This window comes from Xyrauchen texanus, chromosome 12, assembly GCF_025860055.1.
Source record: "Xyrauchen texanus isolate HMW12.3.18 chromosome 12, RBS_HiC_50CHRs, whole genome shotgun sequence".
NCBI lineage: Eukaryota > Metazoa > Chordata > Actinopteri > Cypriniformes > Catostomidae > Xyrauchen > Xyrauchen texanus.
Genome location: NC_068287.1, coordinates 22,562,016 through 22,585,850, shown reverse-complemented (window position 1 = coordinate 22,585,850; position 23,835 = coordinate 22,562,016). Strand labels below are relative to the sequence as shown.

Genomic DNA, 23,835 nt, shown 5'->3' with positions numbered 1-23,835 from the left:
AAGATGTACAAACCTCATCTACAATAGCTTGTATGTTGGCTCTGAGAGGCACCAGCAAGCAGACTACAGCCAGTGTCCAGAACAGGAAGAGAAAGACAGAGGAACGACAGCCCCTTAATCTCTCCAGGTGCATCACAAACACTGCCAGTATCTGAGGATACACATCATATCAATCATAAAGCTAGTAATGAACAGTATAGACAAGAGAAATTCAAAACACATGTGAAGAAGAGGGCTGAATACCTCTAGCATTTCCCATGTTAACATGTGAGACTGTATGCAAATATTTCTTTGGCAGCTTAGATACTGTGTCTTGAGAGAAAATTGCATATCTTTGATATTTATTGACACATTGTGTTTAAATGATTTTTTGAATCTATACTGGTTTACACAGAGCACTGTGAATGTTTAGTCTGTGCCAAGACTGTAAAATGTAGTTGTTTTGTTGGTCAGATCTGTAAAAAAGTTATTTACAACTGTTTACACTGGTGTCTGCTGTGAGCAGAGGTAAAAGAGGTTTATTTATCCTGATTCCTTAAGGAGATGTCTGCCAGAAAGGACTCTAGCTAAAAAGAGCTATGTTCATTCAAGCAAGTTTATATATAACAGATCATAAATCCTAAATATCCTCTAAAAGAGTTCCAATGAAAACATAACTTTATAATATATAACATAACTTTGAACCAGTGGATTTCTGAATGATTATTGTGTTGCTAACAAACAATTAATGCATGATTTTCTTTTTTAGATACAACTGAACACTCCATCATTAACCAACATTGTTTTCAATTAAAAAAAGTCACTTAAAAATAGTAATCCACTACAAACGACTAATTATTTATCTAAAATTGTAATCAGATTACTTTGCTCATTGTTTCATTGAAACGTAATCACATTACTAATTACTTTATTTTTAAGTTACTTTCTAAAACACTTTTCTGCTCAACCAATTCAAATAATTTTTCATTGTTACACACAAGTCATACACTCATCACCTCACATTTCTCCTTCACAATGACTCGTTACAGGGCCATAATTCATTTATTGTACATAAATAATATATTAGAAAAAGCATAACCCTATAATTTACTTAAAAATAATTAATTGAAAGTCAGTAACTGTAATCTGATTACAAGAATTTTAAACGTAAAACATTACACTACTTTATTTATTTTTTTACTAAAATGTCAATTAATTATATTGCAGTAATTAAATACTTTGTATCTGAATTACACCCAACACTGGTTCTGAGTCATAAATGCATACATTTTTACAAAATAATCAGATACATAATATCATTAATTATAATCAATAATAGCTTTAATGACTCAGGATGCATACAGTCATTGTGTAATTTACCATGGTAAAACTGCGAATGACAGGGCTCAGGAGAAAGACCATGTGATGCTCTATATCCCTGTTCCTCTCCACCAGCAGATAGACCATCTCCATAAAACCAAAGGAAGCCAGACTGAGTCCCAAACCCTGAAAGACATGCACAAACAGACACAGACATAATTCCCTGCAATATTCTGATAATTTCTGGTCTCTTTTCCTCAAAATACTGCTTATTTTACTTGCGGTCCATTACGACAGATTGTCATAGTCACTGGGTTAAAAATAATCTCCTTCACAATTTAAATGCTCCTTAGAAGTGCATTCAATTATTTTGTTTATATTGTGCTTGGTTGTGCTGGACGATTTGACAGTCGTCTTGGAGTTAATGTATACCGATACCTAGCATGCAGCATCACGCTTTCAGAAATTATTTTTAGAAATTCACTATTAAAGGGATAGTTCATGCAAAAAATGAACATTCTCTCAACATTTCCGCTTTGTAGGTCCAATACAAGTGAATGATGACAAGACCTTTCAAGCTCCAAAAATCACATGGGATTAAATCACAAAAGCAGCATAAAAATAATTCATATGACTCCAGTGGTTAAATGTGTATATATATTAAGAGATGTTATAGGTGTGGGTGAGAAACAGATAAATATTTAAGTCATTTTTTCTCCACTCTTTCACGTTCAGAATGTGAAAGTGAAAGTGGAGATTTATAGTAAAAAAGGATGGCAATATTGATCTGTTTCTCACTCAAAGTGATTACATACCTTCAGAAGACATAAATTAAACCACTGGAGTCATATGGATTATTTTTATTCTGCCTTTATATAATTTTTTAAGCTTGAAAGGTCTCATCACCATTCACTTGCATTGTACAGATCTGAGATATTCTAAAAAATCTTTGTGTTCAGCAAAAGGTGAAAGTCATACACATCTGGGATGACATGAAAGCGAGTAAAATATTTTTAGGTAAACTATCCCTTTAACAGTCAGACAAGATGTGTTAATTCCAGGAGCAAACAAGTAATAACAGGAGAATTAATGAGATAAAGTAATATTAGGCCATTCATATGATATAAGCATGTCTGTTATAAGCAGCTTTTTTTAAGGCTACTAATATGACATGTGTCTTCATCTCAGGTTAGAATTCATAATTTTAAACAGTGTTTTTCAAAAGCACTTTTCATCTCTTTATATGTAAAACATAAAGAGAACAGTGAACTGTAACTTGATATGACTCACCGTCTTGGCACAGCAAAGGCTGGATAAAGATATGTGTTCATTGGCGTAGAATTTAAGGTACAAGCAGTAGAAAGGGGCACAAACCCAAAGATAGAAACAGGGGAACCACACTAATACAGTATGCTGGAAGCACTGGGTAAGATCTGGGTGCGGTGTATACCATGTGACATTCCAGTCCTGTAAAGACAACGTTAGAACATTAGTCCTTTCAAACACAACAGGATTTACATTACCCATTTAAACATGAGTGATCCTATATTTATTAACAACTACTTGTAAGATTACACACAATTGTAAATTATTGCACATGTAGTGGATTACTTGGTGAACAAAAACAATTCATCATCAGACTGAATGATGTTCATTCATGCTTCTCAGTGTTTGCTCAGCCCAAATGGCTCACTGTACTCTATTTGTGATTTATATGAGTCGTATTGCAGTGCTATTGTGTATGCAAAAGAAAATGCTGTTAAGTTACACTGAAGTGAAAGGTAAAGCTCTTGTAATAAATCTCCACTGTGCTTTGAAATACCTTGTTCACTTTGATTGCCAAGTGGGTTTATGATGTGTATTGTTGGATTTGTCATGATTGTTATAACAAAAATCATGACAGGAAGGGTCAGCTTTACCTCCACAATGGTGCATTCCGCAGTGACGTGACACATATAAATAAACCGTGACACACTGCATAAACCTTCTTACCCTGCATTTTTGTGGCTCTCTGTCAAACATTTGTATTATTTTGAAGAACATACATTGAATTTAGATTTTACTCATTCAGAAAGGATTTTCCAACTGATATCCTATTACTTTGGATGGAACAGTCAAGGAAAACAGCCAACAAGTGATCAGCATGCAGAGGAACTCCATCAATACTGTTGGAAAAGCATCCTAGTTGGATACCTCATTTGTTTTTTTAAGAGAATTCCCAGATTTCAGAACTGTAATCTAGGGCAAATGGCAGCTATTTTGAAGAAACTCTAAGATACTTTTGAATTGTTTTTACATTTTGGTCACTGAATAATTTAAATATACTGTTCTTCCATTTGTTATTAAATAGTTTGATGATAGTAAATTATAATAATAATGAGTAGTTCAAACTTTTGACTACTAGTGTAGTCAACATGAACAGCCTTGATTGATTGAATTAGAAATTGCTACTTTTTCTTACATCTACACCCACAGAAATCATGTTTAGACCTAGTGACCCAGCTTAAGCTTCTCAGCTTGTCAGCTTATCTGTAATGTTTGTAAGTTAAATACTTTTAATTTCCTCTCATTCCTGTACAACACCCACAATTTCCACAAACTCTGAAAAATAAAAGTTACAGTCTCGGAAGGCTCTCTCCAAAACGAAGAGCTCTACAGTGACCAGACCAAATCCTGTTCTGTAGTTGAATCATTGGTGACATTCAAAATCCTTAACATACAAAGAAACAGATTTTCTTCAGAATGTCACTGCTTTAGATAGATAGAAATTGTATGAACTGAGACAAATATTACAACTCCTAAACTGAATTTCACAGAGCCATTCTATTCAGACATCAGTGATTCACACTGTATTTACTAATTTTTATTCTGCATTTCTACATGGCAAAATGAAAACTGATTTTCATAAGCAGCTTTCTTTCAAACTTTCTCTGGACTGATGTGAACTTTTTTGGTTCAGTTTTATGCTGTGGTTATTTCAACAATAGCACAGATCTGATAAATATTGCATGCTGGTTAGAAGGACTCTTGTGGTATGGCAGTATATAAGAAGTGCACCTTTGGCAAGCCGTCAGGGATTCTCTGGAGTGTAGAATAGAGCCACAATATACACTGTGAGAAGGGAGGATGGTTTAAGGTGCAAGCTCGAAGGACAGATCTGTGTAGGCCTATTTGCACATGTACACTCATTACCTGGACCAGACCATAAGCAACCCTACAGATGCAATTCGTTCGATGGGAGGGGCCTGAGCAGCGAACGGTCTAACTCCACATGTGGGGCTTGGCTACCGGTCCAGTGGATCGAACGGGGGACCTCACTGCATTCGAAACGGGAAGGACCTCACGGCGGTATGAACGGGAGAGCCCATGATACAAATAAACATGAGTAAGCTAACACAGCATTCGCATGGGTGGACAACCCCTGCGATTTGAACGGGAGAGCCCTTGATGAATGTGTGTGGGAGGGTCTTGGCAGCGGTACGGATGGGAGGGCTTCTGGGCTTGCCTCACAGCAACCGTACGGGAGGACCCTCCTGTGTTTTGAACGGGACAGCCTTTGGATACATGTATGTGGGAGGGCCCTCTCAGTGGCATGGATTTAAGTGGGATCCCCTGTAATGGAGACATTGTGCTAGTGATTGGAATGGCTGGATGTCTGTATGGGAGTTGGCAGATTGAAAATGAAAATAAATGCCATTGTTAGAGGCAATGTCAGGGTACATGCTTGCATGCACATTTGCGATATGAACGGGCAGAATCTTCAGGTGCGGGACTGCACAGCATTCAATGGGAGAGCGTGCAATTCGTGTGAGAATATTTTAGCTGCATTATACTGAGCTTGCTCGGAGCTGTGAGTGGCTCAATCCGAAGGCGTGGGCCCACATGACATACAACGGTAGGACACTAGATTCTTGTGAAAATGATAAATGATGCATTTAAGAAAACTCCCTATGCAAAAGTGGCTGAATCCTTGAGCACGGGATCACACGGCATTAACAGGAAGATCCCATGTTTTCATGTGATAAGTTTACGCTGCAAATGAGCAAGAACTCACTCCGCGGTACGAATGGGTTGAGCACGACACATACCGAATGACACGGTTCATTTGGTATGAGTGACATAATATAGGTTAAGGAGCCATTGAGGCTGAGACGCATGGTCTGAAAGACGTGCTGCTGTTGTGGCACGTCTACGGTTGCTGTGCTTGGACGGCACGTTTGCACTGTTTACAGTGTTGTGGGAATTTGTCATATGGCCCTAAAGACGCCACATTTGCGGGCTTGGACGCCACATTGCACTGTTTGCAGTGTAGTGGGCGGTTTAGTCGCACAGCCTGAAAGACGTTGCAGTTGCAGCACCTAGACAAACAAGCAGTTTTGGCAAGTCATTTAGGATATCTACTTTGTGCATGACAGAAGATATTTTGATTTGATTATTTGATTTTAATTTGATTGTTGCACTAATGTTGCAATGTTGTCTGAATAATCTTGTTTTTGACACGCAATTTATTTTTTCTATTATATCAAAATTTCAAAAGTTAATATGAGTGGACTGTCTCTCTCCATGTGGAATGTGAATGGGTTGGGGCACTCCATAAAAAGAAGGAAGGTCATTTATTTTCTTAAGCATAAGAAATATGATACAGTTGCTCTGGCTCAAGTAAGAGCAGGGGAGTCATTACATTGATAATTGAACATCTACAATTAAAATCTCTCAAACAGATTAAAGATAAATTGGGGAGAATCATTATAGTTTTAGTAGAAATTCAGGGGCAAAGGTTGGTTTTGGCTAATATTTACATACCTAACTTTGATGTTCAGGGCTTTTTTATTGAAGGGATGTTGCAAGCTGCTAGTACCCCTCAATATAAAATTTTGGAAGGAGGCTTTAATCTTTTGATGGAATCAGTCCTTGATCATAATGAAGCAAAAGTGTAAGTCCCCTAGAGCTACATTGATGCTTCACAGGATGTGTAAAAATGTTGGTCTTGCAGATATTTGGCGACTTTTGAACCCATCTGGTAGGGATATACATTTTATTCATCAGTCCATAAGTTTATTCTAGAATATATCTATTTATATCTAAGTCCCTCATTTCATCTGTTGTGGATTGCTCAATTGGAAACATTTTAATCTCAGATCATGCTCTGGTGTGTTTAGAGGTGTTGCCACATACAGAGGAAAATAAATCCTATAGTTGGCACTTTAATGTATCCCTTTTGCAAAATCCTGATTTCCAATAAATGTTAAAGACAGAAATCAATGTTTATATGGAGACCAACTGGTCCTGAGTATCTTCTGTGGGCGTGGCTTGGGAGGCACTTAATGTGATTCTTAGGGTCGGATCATACAGTATGCCTCATTTACCAAAAAAATCTAAAGCATGAGAACTCGTGGCGTTGAAAGGGAATATAAAAAGTCCAGAGGCAGAGCTGAAGCTCTGAATGTCATCTCATGGCCTCAGAGAACTGACCCGATTGAAATACAGATATAATACTATTTTGTCGCGGAAAGTGGAGTTTTGGTTATTCAGGGCAAGACAGTCATACTTTGAGTCTGGGGACAAAGCAGGGAAGCTTTTGGCTAGATATATAAAGCAGAGAGCATCTTTTTCTACCATTTCCTCAGTGAAATTTTTACCTCGGCTATTGATATTAATAATGCCTTTAAAGAATTCTATATTGATCTTTATATTTCCATGTCTTTGTCTACTGATAAAAATAGAAAATTTGGTTTTGCCGCTGACTTTTTTAGATCTTATGCTACAGAACTTGCCCCACTTTTGTTACAAGTTTATACAGAATCATTAAAGAATGGAAAGCTTCCCCCAACCATGACACAAGCACGGATCAGTTTGATTCTTAAAAAGGACAAAGATACAAGCGAGTGTAAAAGTTGCAGTCCAATTTCCTTGATCCAGCAAGCTCTTCGGACAACATTAGGCGTTTCATCAATATCATGTGGTCAGTAGCGAATGAACAGTCTCCTGTCTCTTCCATCTCACTTGACACCGAAAAGGCGTTTGAAATGGTAGAATATGATTAACTTCTTAAGATTTTGGAAATGTATGGGCTCGGGAGTACATTTATTGGTTGGATTAAGTTACTTTATATATACCCTGTAGCAGCGGTAAAAACAAATGGATTCATTTCAGATTATTTTACTCTGAACAGGGTCACTCGGCAGGGTTGCCCCCTTTCACCATTATTGTTCCGTCTTGCCTTGGAACAATTAGCAGCCGCGATAAGAACGGAGGAGGATTTTCCAGTGCTGATGGTGGGAGGTAGGGTGCATGAGCTTCTGCTTTACTCAGATAATATTTTATTATTTGTCTCTGGCCATACTAGATTTTTGCCTTGCCTCCACAGAATTATTCATTCCTTTTCCAAGTTCTCAGGATACAAAGTCGATTGGTCACTTCCACCTGAAAGGGCCCTGTGTGACGTGTTCGGTATTCAGATTTTGTCTTGCCCCAGACTCTGTGATTTGGGTGATGGGGCAGTCATCGACATAGGTGACAAATACTTAAATGTGTGTGTGTGTGTGTGTATATGTATCTATGTGTATGTATATATATATATATAATTTTATTTTATATATTTTTTATTCTCTCTGTGTGTGTGTGTGTGTACATATGTAAGACCACTGGCCACAGTTTGTTTGGGGTCGGGTGGGGTTCTTGATTGGGGAGGGGGTAGCAGTGGGAGTTAAATGTCGATTCATTGTATATGTTTTTTTATTTGTCTTTGAAGAATCAATAAAAAAAATGTAATCACAAAAACAACTGAAGGGACCATGTTCATCTGTACAAACAATTGTACACAAGTATAAACACCATGGGAACACGCAGCCATCATACCGCTCAGGAAGGAGACACATTCTGTCCCCTAGCAATGAAAGCAGTTTGGTGCAAAAAGAGCCAATCAATCCCAGAACAACAGCAAATGACCTTGTAAAGATGCTGGAGGAAACAGGTAGATAAGTATCTATATCCACAGTAAAACAAGTCCTATATTGCCATAACCTGAAAGGCTGCTCAGCAAGGAAAAAGCCACTGCTCCAAAACCGCCATAAGAAAAGCCAGACTACAGTTTGCAAGTGCACATGGGGACAAAGATCTTACTTTTTGGAGAAATATTTTGAAACATTTGATCTGTTTGGCCATAATGAAGCATGGAGTGGCAGCATCATGTTGTGGGGGTGCTTTGCTGCAGGAGGGACTGGTGCACTTCACAAACTAGATGGTACCACGAGGAAGGAAAATTATGTGGATATATTGAAGCAACATCTCAAGACATCAGCCAGTAGGTTAAAGCTTGGTTGCAAATGGGTCTTCTAAATGGACAATGACCACAAGCATACCTCCAAAGTTGTGGCAAAATGGCTTAAAGACAACAAAGTGAAAACTTCAGACGTGAAACTCTGGCTTGGCGACCATGACATGGAACTCTGGCTTGACGGAAATGACGTGGAACTCTGGCTCGGCGGCAGCCATGACGTGGAAATCTGGCTCGGCGGCAGCCATGATGTGGAACTCTGGCTCGGCGGTGGCCATGTCGAAGAACTCTGGCTCGGCGGCGGCCATGTTGAGGAACTCTGGCTCGGTATCCCCCTCCCCCACAGTGAACGTTGAACCAATGGTCTGCAGGGCGAGGTCGATATATTGGGCCAGATTGAGGGGACTGCGACCGGCAGGCATCAAGGATGAGATAGACTCAATCAGTCCAAAGCAAAAAATGTCTTTGAGGGCAACCTCATTAAAGTCCACTTGGCTAGCCAGAGAGCAGAAGTCCATCACATAGTTCTCCAGGGGATGACAGAGGCTCAGATGCAAAACTGCTGGGTCCATTCCGAGGTCGAGGATTCTGTAACGTTGCTGGCAAGGACGAAGACGGTGACATGAAGTGTGGAACCCAAGTGCAGTTTTATTCCAAACGTGTTATCCAAAAAAACCTAACTACAAACGTGAACAAAATACAAAACATGAACTGGACTATGACTATGACTAGACACGACGCTACACAAACAACACTCGACAAAGGACAATGGCAAACATAAATACATGGACACGGGGAAACATAAGCCAATGAATAAACAGAACTCTAAACAAGATAGGTTATTTTTGTCCATTCACCAACATCTTATGGAGTTTTGTGTTCCTTGCCACAGTCTCCTTCAGCTTGCTCACAGGGGTTCTAAATACAATTATTATTACATTTTTATACACATTTTACAACCATATTTAATCAAACTACACAATGATCACTCTAAGACTTTATAGATATTACAGTTAATACATCATTTTCTGTAAAGCTGCTTTGAAACAATGTGTGTTGTGAAATGCGCTATACAAATAAAAATGACTTGACTAGCCATGATTTGTGTGAATAGATTAATATGATTAATAATACTTACATTCACTATAATTTAATGGAGCCAACATCCAAATTCTGACGAGAATCATATTTTCCATGAGTATAAAAGTATAAAAAGTGTGTTTGAGAAACATTAATATTTCTAACCTTTATGGTAAAAGATCTGGTTCTCACCCTCACTTCTCACATCGCTTCTGAATATATGGAATTAACCGCTGGATTCTTATGGATTATTTTTATGTGGCCTTATAGTGATTTTTGGAGCTTCAAAGGTCTGGTCACTATTCGCTTGCATGTATGGACTTACAGAGCTGAAATATTCTTCTAAAAATCTTCGCAGCGCAACATGCAACAACTGTGCACAACCCCTTATATCATTTTCGTGAGAGTGCTCATTCTAAGCCCAAGGTTTTTATGCTAGCACAAAGTGCAAGTGGGAGTGGGTTTAAGCTATCTGTGGGTGTATGCATGCAAACTGTGGGTGTATTGTATGTTAATAAAGTGGCGCAAAGCACAATCTTCCTGAAAAATAGTTCACTGCGCTAAGACACTTCCGATCTGTTTTTTTTTTCTGATCTCACCCACACTTCGTATCACTTCTAAAAATATTGATTTAACCAGTGGAGTTTTATGGATTTTTTTTTTTATGTGGTCTTAAAGTTCTGCAGAAAAAAGAAAGCCATACATATCTGGTATGACATGAGTGTGAGTGAACTATCCCTTTAAACACCAGCTTCTACTCATGCTGCATCCTTCAGCACTATGTTTGCACTGGACTAAACCAAATGGCAACCACATTTTCAGGAAGTGATTCAGGGTGGTGTGTGTACCCTTTCCTGCATGTGTAGGAGTTCAGACTGCCGGTCAGCACAAATAATGTTTAAAAACAGTTTAAAAATGAAATCACTGTTGTTTGGATCTATTTTGAGGATGAACCCAGTATTCGTACAGATGGCTTATAATTCACAAATACAGTATTCAGTCATTTTTTTTTTTGTTGTATTGACCCATGAGAAACTGATATCTCATCCAAGACATGACTAATCAGTTTCACTCAAGTCCTCAAAAATGTTAAACAACCAGCTGAAAAAAGTAAAACAGAGTTACCCTCAAATGACTTCAGTTGTATTGTTGCTGTTAGACAAGCTCCAATAGGTTTGAGGTTATGACTTTGACAGTATTACTTTACAATAAGGCTCTATACATTGACATTTGTCAGTGCATTAGATATTATGAACTAACAAAGAACAATCATTTTTAAAGCATTTATCATTCTCAGGGTTCCAACAATTTTTCCAACAAAGAATATCCATTACTTTCCATGACCTATACAGTGATTATGACTACTGGATAAGAATTATAAATGTAACGTTAAAAAAAGAAGAAATGGAAGAAGTAATACAAACTCTACAGCAGTATGCTGGCTCTATGGGGGTGCTTGAGGGTGCTAAGCACCCCCAAACAAATGTAAAAGCACCCTCAGATGAAATTATTAACAGCATATATGCAAACCAGATTTCGCCGCCAATAGACACACAGACAGATGCACACACATACACAAATTCACAAGATTAATACATAAACACAATGCATCTTTCAAATCCAGATCTTAATTTCATTATGCTTCCATACCTCCAATATCCATATAATGCCATTTAATTCATGTCCTCAGTTTGCGAGCGTGATACGCATAGGTGAGTCCCATTCGGGAAATTCATAAGCTGACTTTGTGAGACTGGATTTTACAGTAGCCTTAAAATATTCATCATCCATGTAGCACGATGAATAATTCTTATCATGGACATAAGAAATTGGCTAAATAAAGCCCAATGCAAGATGCTCACCACCACAATGCAAGATGCTCATCAATTACGCTGTCAAATAACACCACCTGCCGATGACAGCGTACCACGCCCTACAACCTCACTCGCACCGCCTGAATAAAATGCAGAGTGACCTAGGTGACGAAGATCCCTTACAGGTGATGTGCTTAGAAAAATGCCCCAGTCGATCATTTAGTGGCAGTCGAAATAACCATTAATTTAGTAGTTCTTGGTTCAAAAATATAGAGTTGCTGGAAGATTCTGCTGAACGGGATGCTGCATTTTGTTATGTTTGTTGTGCTTAACTGGGGCATGTGATGGTACTGTGGAAGGAGAGGCTTGCTATAGTTAAGAAAATCACTGAGATTTCCATATTTGCTAATTCAGCACAACTTGAAAGTAACCTTACCTATCTATCAGCTATTGTGGACATAATCAAACTCATAGCTGTGAACCAGCTGCCTTTTCGTGGATCTGTAGATGCAATGGATGCAGAGGTGAGGAAGGCTGTGGATTTTTTTTAGCTATGATGGACTACACTCTTTAAAAAGATAAGAAGCTTGCAAAGACTTTCAGCACAATACCATTTAATGCCATATACACCTCAAACAATATCCAGAATGAAATTATTGAAAAAAATGAACAAAATAATAACTTAGATTTATAATCTATAACAACATTGCAGATAAGTGGAACACATTAAAAATGGCACCAAAGACCCCACTGGATGTGAGAGCATTTCAATTGTGCTGCATTCTGTGGACAAGAGTAACTGTGTGAAAGAGAGGCTTGTTTCAGTGGCAGCGAATCAGCACTGTGATGCCATGTCTCTGACCAACTTGGTCTTAACACAACTTAAAGATAATGGGGTGTACAGAAACTCTTGCAAGAGGAATTACAGAGAGAAGTGCCATATGTGCATAGTTTCAACCACCAACTCCACCTGGTTATAGTGCATGCCATGTCTTCTGAAAGCGCACTGACAAACTTTTTCAATGTATGCAGCTTTCTTTATAAGTACTTCAGAAAACCTACAGTGGCTGCAGTATACACTGGACAGAAGTTGAAGGGGTTACTAGAACAGCGCTGGACTGGACACCTGGCCACATTCGCTGTGATCATGAAGTCCTCTAACAGCATTCTTTCCCTGCTCCAGCAGATTGAAGGCAACCAAGCAGGCAGCACAGAAGTGAGGCTTGAGGCCACAGAGCTTTTGAAGGTCATCACACAGTCCAGCTTCCACTTCATAGCCTCTATGGCACATAAAGTGTTGAGTTTGCTGGATTCCCCTAACACTCTTCTCCAAGCACACACCACCAACCTGGTGTCAGTGTGGTCCAGAGTGCACTCAAGTGTGTGGTGGAACTGCGATGTGAGAGTCGGTTTGACATACTTTGGGAGGAATTTATCAAACAGAGAGAGAGAATGCAGAACCCTCCGCAGTCCCTGCACAGAAACAATGAAGAGAAGTGAGTACACAATGGAAAGACTATGTGGTGGATACATAATTTGGTCAATACAGAGTGGAAGGAGAAAAGACAGAATGTAAAAGACTATATTTTAGTATCCTGGATGCAGTAGTTGGAGAAATGTCCACCAGATTTATTGAGAGAAATAGCAAGTTTATACAGGCCCTGAGTGCTCTACATCCAAAGAGTGAACGTTTTATGGATGTTGACAAAGTGAAACCACTGTTGGACTAGGGATGGAGTTTAAGGAAGCAGAGTTTTCTGTGGCACAGCAGTTTTTGCTAGATGAAATTGCCAAATCAGATGAAAACCGGACAACTGCTGGCAATTTGCAAAGATACATTGATGCTCTATCAGCCATGCCTGCTGTGTTGCAAACACTGAAGCTTGGTTTAACTTTTGGAGCATCTAATGCTACATGTGAGAGTTCATTTTCAACACTAAAGAATGTGTTCAGTGACCACAGAAGGAGTATGCTTCACAAAAGAAAAGAAAGTCAGTTATGTAATACCATTTCATGGTGAATGACTAGTTTATTTAAATGCATGCCTGATTCTCTACTGCTCCTAGATAAATTGCACTTCGACTAATAGAATCTTTATTTCACTCCAATTTAGGTGATGTGTCCCATAGTCTATTACGTACAGTCATACTTTGCATCCTTCCACATAACACAGTCTTTTTAATAAACTACACACATTTTGATGTCTCCTCCTTTGAAATTTCCTGCTATAAAAGGCAAACAAGCTCTTTACTCTCCTTCAAAATTCAGCACATGTTAGTTGTCACAGCCAACACCAAAAGACAAATGGAAAAATCTGTCTTCATTCATTCATTTTCATAGTTTAATGCTATAACAAAGTTATATAAGTCAGTAAGTTTGCACCCTGTGGGATATTTATGAAATGGTGTTGCATAATTGTTTTAAATTAATGATTTTATTTTTGCTGAATCTCAGGTGATGCGTTTCTGGTGATATGTAAAAATAAATTTACTTCCCAGTGGATAATGCCATGTTTGGTGGTACTATTTTCAGACTGTTGAAGATGAAGGGTGAGGGTCAAAATCCCTTGGCTCTTCAGATATATCAATACATATATATATATATATATATCCTTTTATATCAATATCTATCTATTTTCTGTTGCTTAACTTCTTTAATAAAGTGATGAATTAACTATATGCATGATCACATAATCAATTCTATTTTTTTATGCATAACTGAAATATACTTTGAATCATATGTGTGTTGAATGTTAATTAGTCTCTTTTAGGAACATTCCAGAGTCTCTCTGTCCTGCACGTAGTCTGAAGGTCCTTTGGGGATAAGCTTAGCTGTGATGAGAGGGGGCAGGGAGAATGTTAAACATATGTTCTGTGTTTGATCGTTACTTTTCTATGATTAAGTATATGGTTTAAAGTCCTATGCAATACTACCTGAATAGTAGAAGTGTGATTTTCTATTTATTATTTCTTTAGGGAAGAAATGTATGTTATTTCAACCCTCTCCTCTGCCCGAGGAGTGAATATTTTATCTCTCTGTTTTGGTTTAAATGGCCTGATAATGTGTGCTCTAGCTGTCTTGTGCCCAGAGAAGGACTGTCGTTCGTCAGTGTTTTGTGTGTGCGTTTGACCTTCTACCTAGGTTTTGAACCCAGAGATGCACACCAGGCCGACTCGAAGACGCCCCGCGACCATCTGCGAGGTCACTTCAGACGTAAATCTCGGGCGCGGACGACAAGTGCGCTGATTAATGTTGATAGGCCATTTAACTATCTATATGTTGTGACTTTATGTTCTTTTAGCCAATCAGGAGTAAAATAATGGAATGTACGTCCTTGCAAATGGTATAATTGATGTAAGATTTTGTGTAAGGTACGAGTTAGCTTTCGATCTCCTCGTGAGACTTTGTCGCTGGCTCTACCAAATTCACTGCAAACTATTCTTCAGTAAATTTTTATTCTTTAATTGAATTTCTCGACTCCTGGTTTTCTTTCTCCATATCTGGTCCGGGTCACAACTGTTATACCCCTAACAAAGATAAGAAGCCATTTCCTACATATTTATTTACATACAGTATTAGTGAGCACCCTCACTATTTTCAGAAGCACCCTCAATGATTTGGTTCTAGAACCAGGCCTGACTACATACAAACAAGATCCGATCCAGGAATAAAGAACAAGAGGGTATACAAACACATGTGTTAACAAGAAGATGAGGAACTACTACTTTGTGTTAATGTTTGACACAGTTAAAACATTGCCTTAAAAATAAGTGAAGTTTGATCAGTGGTTAAACATGTTCAGATGGTTCCCTCGTACCTAAATGAATGGCTCATTTCCAGAATAAAATGAAATATGCAGAAATATGCATATTACAGTTCTTGTATAGTGACAGGGCAGAAAGTCTTGGAGAAGCTAGAGAAGAGATGACACCAGCGGCAGTTTATGCAATCTGTTGTGCTCATGATGCTGTGCCCTAGGGGCTTCCATCGGCACGTTTTAGTTTATAAACAGATTTCACGCTTAAAAGTTGCTTAGTAAGTTGCTCCAAGTGGCAGGCTAGCGCCTTGCATGGCAGCTCTGACATCATTGGTGTATAAGTGTGAGAGTGTGTGTAAATGGGTGAATGGGACACAGAGTAAAGCACTATGGTAACCACTAAGGTTAAAAAAGGTGTTATATAAGTGCAGACCATTTGCCATTTATAACTTTCTTCTTCCCAAAAATTCAGAAATATTATGGGTTTTTTTGTACTTTGTAATTGTGGTGAAAAATAACTGTAATGAATTTGAGTACTTCATTTTTAATCAACTCAAGTAAAAATAAAAGTACTATTATTTATTTATACTTAAAAAGGTAGAAAGTGCTGTAACAAGAGTAGTTGTAATTCGTTATATTCCACCTCTGCTTGGGATACAGTCAGGAGAGAAACCAGGAAAACAGACATGACAATGTTTACAAAATACATTCAAAATAAGAGTCCTTGGTGGAAAACATAAGAAAGACATGACATGGGAGCTCTTTAATCTTAGTTAATATTAATTTATTAAGATATTATTGTTTATTGTTATTTCATGTTAGTTCATCATGCATTAACAATTGATAACATCTATAACTTTAAATATAAAACATTTATTAGTATATGTAGGAGTCAGTGTTGGGTTTAATGCATTACTAAGTAATTAATTACTGTAATTAAATTACTTTTTCATTGAAAAAGTAAAGTATGGGATTATTCTTAATTTTTAATAATTTATTTACTGTTACTTCTGATGTAATTGTGTTAAATACTGTATAGACTATAGGACAATTCTATATAAAACAATAGGGAATTTAAATTTAAGCTATTTTAAATCAAATTATTTTGTATTAACTACTGTTATTGTTATACAAACTTTTAGCGTGACACCTTTATCATCTCATTCCACGTGCTATGCAACTGTCGCATTTCAAACTCATTTACACAATTCTGTCACTTACTGATTGTGCAGCATCTGTTTCACCACCCTTGTGAAATGGTTGTACACATCAAAGTTACCTTGCTTTGTCACAAACCAATGTCATTTACACCTTATTTGAAATTAACCTTGTACATTACTCAAAATAAGAGCAAAACACTAGTAATCTCTTAATTATTAACCTGTCAAAGTTGAAAATGTGTTCTGTAATCATTGCTCAAAATACGGGCTAAAGTACAGAAACCTGTTCACTTCATCTACTGCACTGCTGTGAGTAAACAGATATGTAATGCTTCAAATCAGTTGTTAGAATGAAAACCAACTCAGCAATCCAAAACATGTAAATAAGCTTAACAGAGTAGAGACGCAAAATATGTTCCCATGGGATTATTAAGAAGCCAGGTAACTACATTTAACACATCAACTTTATAGCTCAGCATCAAAGTCTCTGTCCTGCATTGAATCTTAGTCAATTATATCATTGGATTAAAAGTCATGACTCACCACAAATGGGTCTTATTGTCGAAAACACTGATCACTTCTCAGAATAAAAGGGGCATGAATAGCAAGTACAAACAACTGGCACATTTATGTTACTTTAGAAACATGCATTTGTCTTATAAGCAACCTTTTGCAGTTTATTAGTATTGTATTGAATATTCAAATGGTTTTATTTTGTAATAGATGCATTTACTTTCTCTCTGTTATTCAGCTAACACTGTAAAAAAAAATTCTCAGTAACAAAAATTTTTGCTTTTGTGTGGTAACATCAATATGAACAGATTCTATTCGAGTCAAAACATTATTTACTGTAATATGGTTGAATGAACTTGACTACATTAGGTTACAAGTGATTTAATAGATATTTATGTATATAGTGTTTATAAGGGTCAGATAATGTAGAAATTGCACATTTTCATTTTGTATTGTATAGACTCACCCAGAGAGGGTCCAGGCCACTAAGACTACAGAGGGTGTCCATCCAGGTTCCTTCTGTTCCTGTAAACTTGTCTTCACTTTCTTTAGTAAATCCTGCTCTTTGGGCTTAGCAGTGTACCACTCTCTTGTCTACTGTATATAGTCACTTGGCACTGTAAGTGTATTTGACAGCACTCGTGCCTGAATATTTCAGCCCTTCAGTAAGTCAGCCTCCCGTCTCTGTACTTTAGTCTGAAACCAGGTTTGTGCAACTGTCCTGTTTATGAATGCTGGCCTGCCAGATGGGTGGAAGATTTGGACTCTGTAAAACTTTGTTCCCTGCTCTCTTTCGTTGCTCTGTCTCACGTGTGCCGAGGCCACAGTACCACAGACACTCCCCTGGATGAGATGAGAGAACTGCAGTCATGGCATCACCCCGGCTCTCCTTCAGGTCTTGGTTGCTTCTCCAAACTCCCCCAACCCCACCCATCCACCATCACCCTGGTTTTCAATGGAAAAGGAAGCTATTTTATGGCAAGTATGATTTGTATTCCTCAAGGAATATGAGAAAACTGCAAAGTATGGAGAGTGCTATGAATCAAAACATAAAAGTGCACATTTGGTAAATGTTGGATCATGATCAATAAATCTTTAGTTGACCATAAAGGAGTAGTTAAGTTTTGAAATTCAAATAGTCCATTGCACAACTGCATGCAATCTGTTATGATAAGAATTTGTAGTATTGCAACAATTGGTTGTGTGGCATTGTGGTTAAAACTGTAACCAGAAGGTTGCTGGTAAGGAGCAGGCCATAAGCTAGTCCCCTAACATTAGTCCCCATTACACAAGGCAATTAACTCTAGGTTGCTCCAGGGTATCGTACATGTTATAAAACATACTGTAAGCCGCTTAAAAATGAGCGTGTGCTAAGTGAGTACTTAATTTAAGGAATAATTCACCCAAAAAATTTTAATTCTGTCATCATGTACTTACCCTCATTTAGTTCCAGTCACAATGCTTTCTCTCTTTTGTTGAACTCAAGATGTTTAGCAGAATGTTCAGAGACTATATTGGAGAGCTTTGCTGGAGAGAAAGATTATCAGTGAATAGTGACTGGAGTTAAACTGCCTATTAAAGTTTGACTCTGCGCTTAGGTCTCCACCTGAATATTTACACTTCCTTTTCACCATCCATCCAACCGGCACATTTTTGGAGGGTTAAAGGGAGAAATGTGAAACATATAATTTTATAAAATAACTAACAATAATTCTTCTTTTACAGCTCATGTATTATTTGAGCTATAAAGATGTTAAAATCTTCAAATTTGCAGTGGACTATTAAATTACCATTTACAGCATTATGTCACCTTGGCAACAAAGTTGTAAAATTGGATATATCTTTACACAGAAAAGATTTTTTAGCAATATTTTCACACTAAAATCATGTAAACAAGCCCGTTGACTAATTAAGTATTTTCACGAATTTGCCCCCTTCACTTCCATTGTAAGTGCCTCACTGGAACTCTGATTTTTTATTTTCTTATTAAGAAAAGAATGGACAAGTCAAAATTAATTTGTGTGATAATCATTATGCCACAAATGCTACCGATTGAGCTTACCTTGAATTGGTAATATTCCATGCTCAGTCTGAAGGAGCTGACTATTTCTTTCTTTTCAACAGTTGGCTAAAGGACACAGAGCATGTCAGATGACTATATGTATGCCTTGTTTTTGGATTATGCTGTTCTATGTAGTGTACTTGTGAATTCCATTGTGTTTTCTCCAGCACCTAGTTGAGAATGAGAGTGGTTCAGATGAAGTGAGTCTGTCTAAGGGTTCTGCAGGGGGTCTCAGCAACAGAAAGACATGTGAACAGCAGCCAACCCCTACCTTGTAAGGTGCAGCAGACCCGTGGAGGGACGTTATGCCACTTACTATAACAGGTATTAGAGGTACTGACACCAATGTGATGAATGCAACATCTTGGTGTCCTGTATTTCAAAAGTAATGTGTGTTAAAGAGTGTGTATTTATGTGTAGATGAGGACCAGTGTGTGAATAACACACTCAGGCACATTTTCCTATGAGATTACATAATGCAAATGACCAGATGATGAAGTGTTTTTCTGTGCTTCTGACATAGTGGATTCAAAGTTGCTAGTTTGTTTGGATATATTGTAACTTTTAGGAGCTGTATTTCAACTGCACGCTCTAAAGAGTGACATTAAATGAAAAATGGTACATACTGATATTCTAGTTAGACTTGGAACCTTACCTCATACTAACCCATTAACTATCCCTAAAATCAGAATGAATTACTTTTTGATTTTAAGTTGTTTAAGCCTTTAACCTAAAGCCTTAAACAACCAAGGATGTTGATCCAAAAGCATGCAGTGTAATTATAATAAATTAAAAGTAAAATGAAAACTAAATGGAAAAAAGTATTTAATTGAAAAATCATAATAGCCCTGGGAACATGCCTAACTTTGCAAAATCATGGTAAGTAGCAAATTATTATAACAATTTTTTACAAATATAAAATTTTTCAATTATTATTATTTTTTTACAAATGTATCTGCTACACATTTTCAAATAATTCCTTTGCCCTTATACTGTATAATGTAATTATGAAATAAGCTTCTTCCTTTATTTTTGCACAACTCTGACTAGACTGCAGCCAGTCATCACAACAAACACAGGGATGTTAATGGCACGTTGGAAAATATTTCATCCTTCAGTAATGAGAACAGTGGACTTTTGGTCAGTAGTAACATTTCATATTCATCTAAACAAGGTCATCTTTCAGAAAACTACCACCAATAAAAAAAATGTCACAGCTTATACTTTTTTTTTTTACAGCTCACAATTTCTTTCTTCATTAATGCTTGCCTGTACGGCCTGTTTCCACACTTAATGAATGTTCATTGCAAATGAACAGTGGACTTCAACAGTGGAATTCAAGCAGGAGAAACTGCTTTTGAATTGCATTTTCATAAAGTGGCGTGTAGATTTATTTGCATAATATTTTTATCAATTTAAAAACACAGGGTAATTAACAACAATGTTTTCAGAATTTCCCCCCAAATAAATCATATTATCATATACAGTAAGTTAATCACACATATAATTAATTAATTTTCACTGTCACTGACATTTTCCCCATGATTGATTGTGTGTCAGTGTAAATATATTGCATTAAATTGATATGCTGAGAAATGCAGTGAGTGAGTGGCCTGTGCTTTTGGCACTATCAGCCAAAAATGATGATCAGAACAATGACAGCCTGTTGAACAGAAAAATGTGTTTGTGTCTTAAAGTAAAGTGCAATTTCTCCTGTTGATTACGTTTGCATGGAGGGCCTTTTTATAGGAATAATCTACTTTTGAAAAATCTCATTAAGTAAGCACTTCTCAGGCACTGAGCAAAACTCCTATGGTGACACAAGACCAACACTATATGAAGGTGAGACTCTCCTTAGATATGTTAGGTACTGGTTTTTGAACTGGTCGCATTTTTACATAATACAGGCCACATGGTGTAACGACTATGTAGCCCTTGTTTGTAACAACTCTGTATATGATGTATTATAAAGGTATTCTTAATGTGATATGCAATGCCTTCTTAAACCCCTTGTAATCAATTGTATGTTCTTGTGAACATCTGTGACCACAGCTCAGGATGCATTATAATATTTTTATCCATGTAAACAATATGCCGAATGTTGCCTCCCTTACATATACTGTGTCAAAGTTACAAGGTTTATCGTCTTTAAGGCGATTTAAGGTGTGAAACCAATATAAATATAATTGTCAAGAATTCTCTTTTTAATGCTGCAATTTATACTCTGTGAGACTTAAGTTAAAAAGAATCTCACTGCTAAAATTACATCTTTGTCCATTGTGAATATTCAGTGTAGCTGTGTTCGAAGGCGAATGCACCAAACTTGAACTCCATACAAAATCCGCGAGGGAAAATTCTTTGTCACCGGAAGTCCATTGCACGATATTCATGTTCGCATGGATTCCAATTGAGATGATTGTATTTCACCTGCAGAATTTCGCTGGGCAAAAGTATGTGTGACTGCTTCTTTACATGGTCATGATAGGAGTTGAAAGTTAGGATAACTTTACACAGACATAGTCATAATGACAGAATTTTCATTTTTGGGTGTACTATTCCTTAAACACAATGCGTTTAAATCTTTTGGCTATATTTCAAAATGACTTTTATCATCATTTATTCTGGTGCGGTGCCTTGCCTTGTAGACTTCCACTGTAAATGCTATATTGTGATTAACATGAACAACTAAATAACGATTTAAATGTATCCACACAACACACAAAAAGTTCCACACAACATAAAATGTGCTCCATGAGCCTCTCTAATGGAACAGGACTCTCACTGTGATGCATGAACAACTTACAAACCAAAACAGGAGGAGGAACCAGACAGAGGAAGGAAAGGCTCATACAGTCATCTGCCCCAGGGTCCTCAGAAGCAAGCTCTACTGAGGAAAACATAAACGGCTTGTTTGCGTAAGATGTTGTGGGAGGTGACTCACCGGCTTCAAGGACGATATGCGGAGATAGACTATTTCCTCTTGTTGGATACCTGCCACCCCCACACTCTTAATTACAGCATTTGGCTGGTCTGCTATATGGCTGACCGCAAAAAAGGCCTCCACCAGACGGACTGGGAGCAGCAGCCATGCAGTGGTAAACCAGACCCAAATCACCTACACTTCCTCTGGGTTGTCGTGCTGCAGCAGAAACAGTCTAGTCAAAATAATAGTGTCAGTTTGTGTTTGAGGTCTCAGACAAAGTGTAAATATACTTACATCAGATGGAGCCAGAGATAGAATGTAAAAAATAATTCTGCTCATGAAATGGACACAAATAAATGTCACAAATGAAGTATACACTGTATAGTATACTAATGCTATGTACTTGTACATCTAGTGTATGAATTCTCAAACAAGTATGAAGTGTAGCATTGTCTCAAATGGAACAGTAACTTTTTTCTTTTTTTTTACCACACGGAAGCATTTGCCATTTTTTGGTTGAGAAAAAGGACATTTCAAGCACACATCCTCTCGTTTTGTGGACTGCTAGCTTTAGACAAGTCAAGTCAAGTCAAGTCAAGTTTGTTACAAGTGCCCCAAAATGTTTTTTTATTTTTTATTTTATGATCATAATTAATAATAAAGTTTTCAAGTCACATATGTAAGGTACAGTCTTCTCAACAGTACTTGCACTACTTATTCTACAAAATGATATTCATAGTGCAGAATTACTGTGTGTAAAAGAGGACAGACCTTGAGACTGAATTATCATTTACTTCAGAGCTGTCATACATCCTGAAATAGGTAAACGCATGTGCTAAATTCTCAGTATCAAATAACAGATGCATTTAAACTGGAATACATTATTTGTAAATGTACTGCAAAATATTTACAAAATAATTGTAATTATGTCACTAATTTACTCACAAATACATAAAGCTAGATAGGTAAACTTTTGATACAAGTCATGATATATAGATCTATTTAATTTTGAATTAAAAATGTATTTTTAGTTAGTCCACCGAAATTAGATAATATGCCTTATATGATAATAAAAGTCTGTTTATTATAGTAACAAGGACAGGAGTTTTTTTTGTTGTTTGTTTGTTTGTTTTTTGCTGTTTTGTGATCATAGCCTCTGCTATTTGTTTTGATTTTCACATGAGTAGAAAGATACATTGCGTAACACCAAGGCAATCAACAAACAGTTCCTAGCATGCCATTGGTGAAAGACATGTTCACAATGTGGCATCCCACCTTCCCCCTCAATGTCTGTCTGAAACCACCAGCAGGGTCATTGTCCAAATTAAATAAACTGACTCACCTCAGTCCGGGCCACATTTCACACCAGGAGAACCGACAACACTTTCGTCCTCTATGGGTAATTGACTATATGAACAAAAGTCTAGTTTTACTCAGTAACAAACAAAACATTTAGTCATTCGTAATTCTTCGGAAAACATATAATTCTTCAACCCTGAACACTGTGTCTGGACATTGCTGGTACTCTGAAACAGATGGTGTGAATGAAGGTGCTGCATGGAAATAGAGCCAATGTATTTGCTGTGTGATTGCTCTTTCGGTTTTTATTAAATTACACACACACACACACACGCACGCACGCGCGCACACACACACACACACACACACACACACACACACACGATGCCATCATAACAAAAATACTAAAATGCTATTTAAAAACTAATTTTGGTACTGTCTCTCAAAACATTTCTAAAGTTTTGCTGCCATCTTTTGGGTTAAAAAACTATATCCTAAGGATTAAACTGCCCTTACAAATTCTAAAACCAATTCATTTTAGATCAGAACACTGTGTTCCAGATGTTTCACTAGTTTTCCTAACAATCAGACTTAATCGGTATTGTCAATAGACAGCTTGTTGTGGGACTGCAGTAGTGATTTACTGACAAAG

General features: G+C 37.3%; 1 protein-coding gene and 1 long non-coding RNA gene across 2 annotated transcripts in view; one reads left to right on the top strand and one right to left on the bottom strand.

Annotated features, from left to right (window-relative positions):
• The window catches only part of abcc6b.2 (ATP-binding cassette, sub-family C (CFTR/MRP), member 6b, tandem duplicate 2), a 43,644-nt gene extending 26,134 nt beyond the window's left edge, over nucleotides 1-17,510 (bottom strand). The window contains exons 1-4 of the mRNA XM_052138959.1: nucleotides 17,366-17,510; nucleotides 2,590-2,766; nucleotides 1,360-1,485; nucleotides 14-151 (exon numbers count right to left, since the gene is read on the bottom strand). Of these exons, the coding sequence (XP_051994919.1) occupies nucleotides 14-151; nucleotides 1,360-1,485; nucleotides 2,590-2,766; nucleotides 17,366-17,407 (483 nt within the window). The 5' untranslated portion in view covers nucleotides 17,408-17,510. The remainder of the gene's footprint in view (nucleotides 1-13; nucleotides 152-1,359; nucleotides 1,486-2,589; nucleotides 2,767-17,365) is intronic.
• LOC127652671 (uncharacterized) lies at nucleotides 16,700-21,616 on the top strand. The gene is made up of 4 exons (XR_007971749.1): nucleotides 16,700-16,827; nucleotides 17,360-19,285; nucleotides 20,012-20,101; nucleotides 20,201-21,616. It is a non-coding gene; the product is annotated as an uncharacterized LOC127652671 (long non-coding RNA).
• The last annotated feature ends 2,219 nt before the right edge of the window (nucleotides 21,617-23,835 follow it).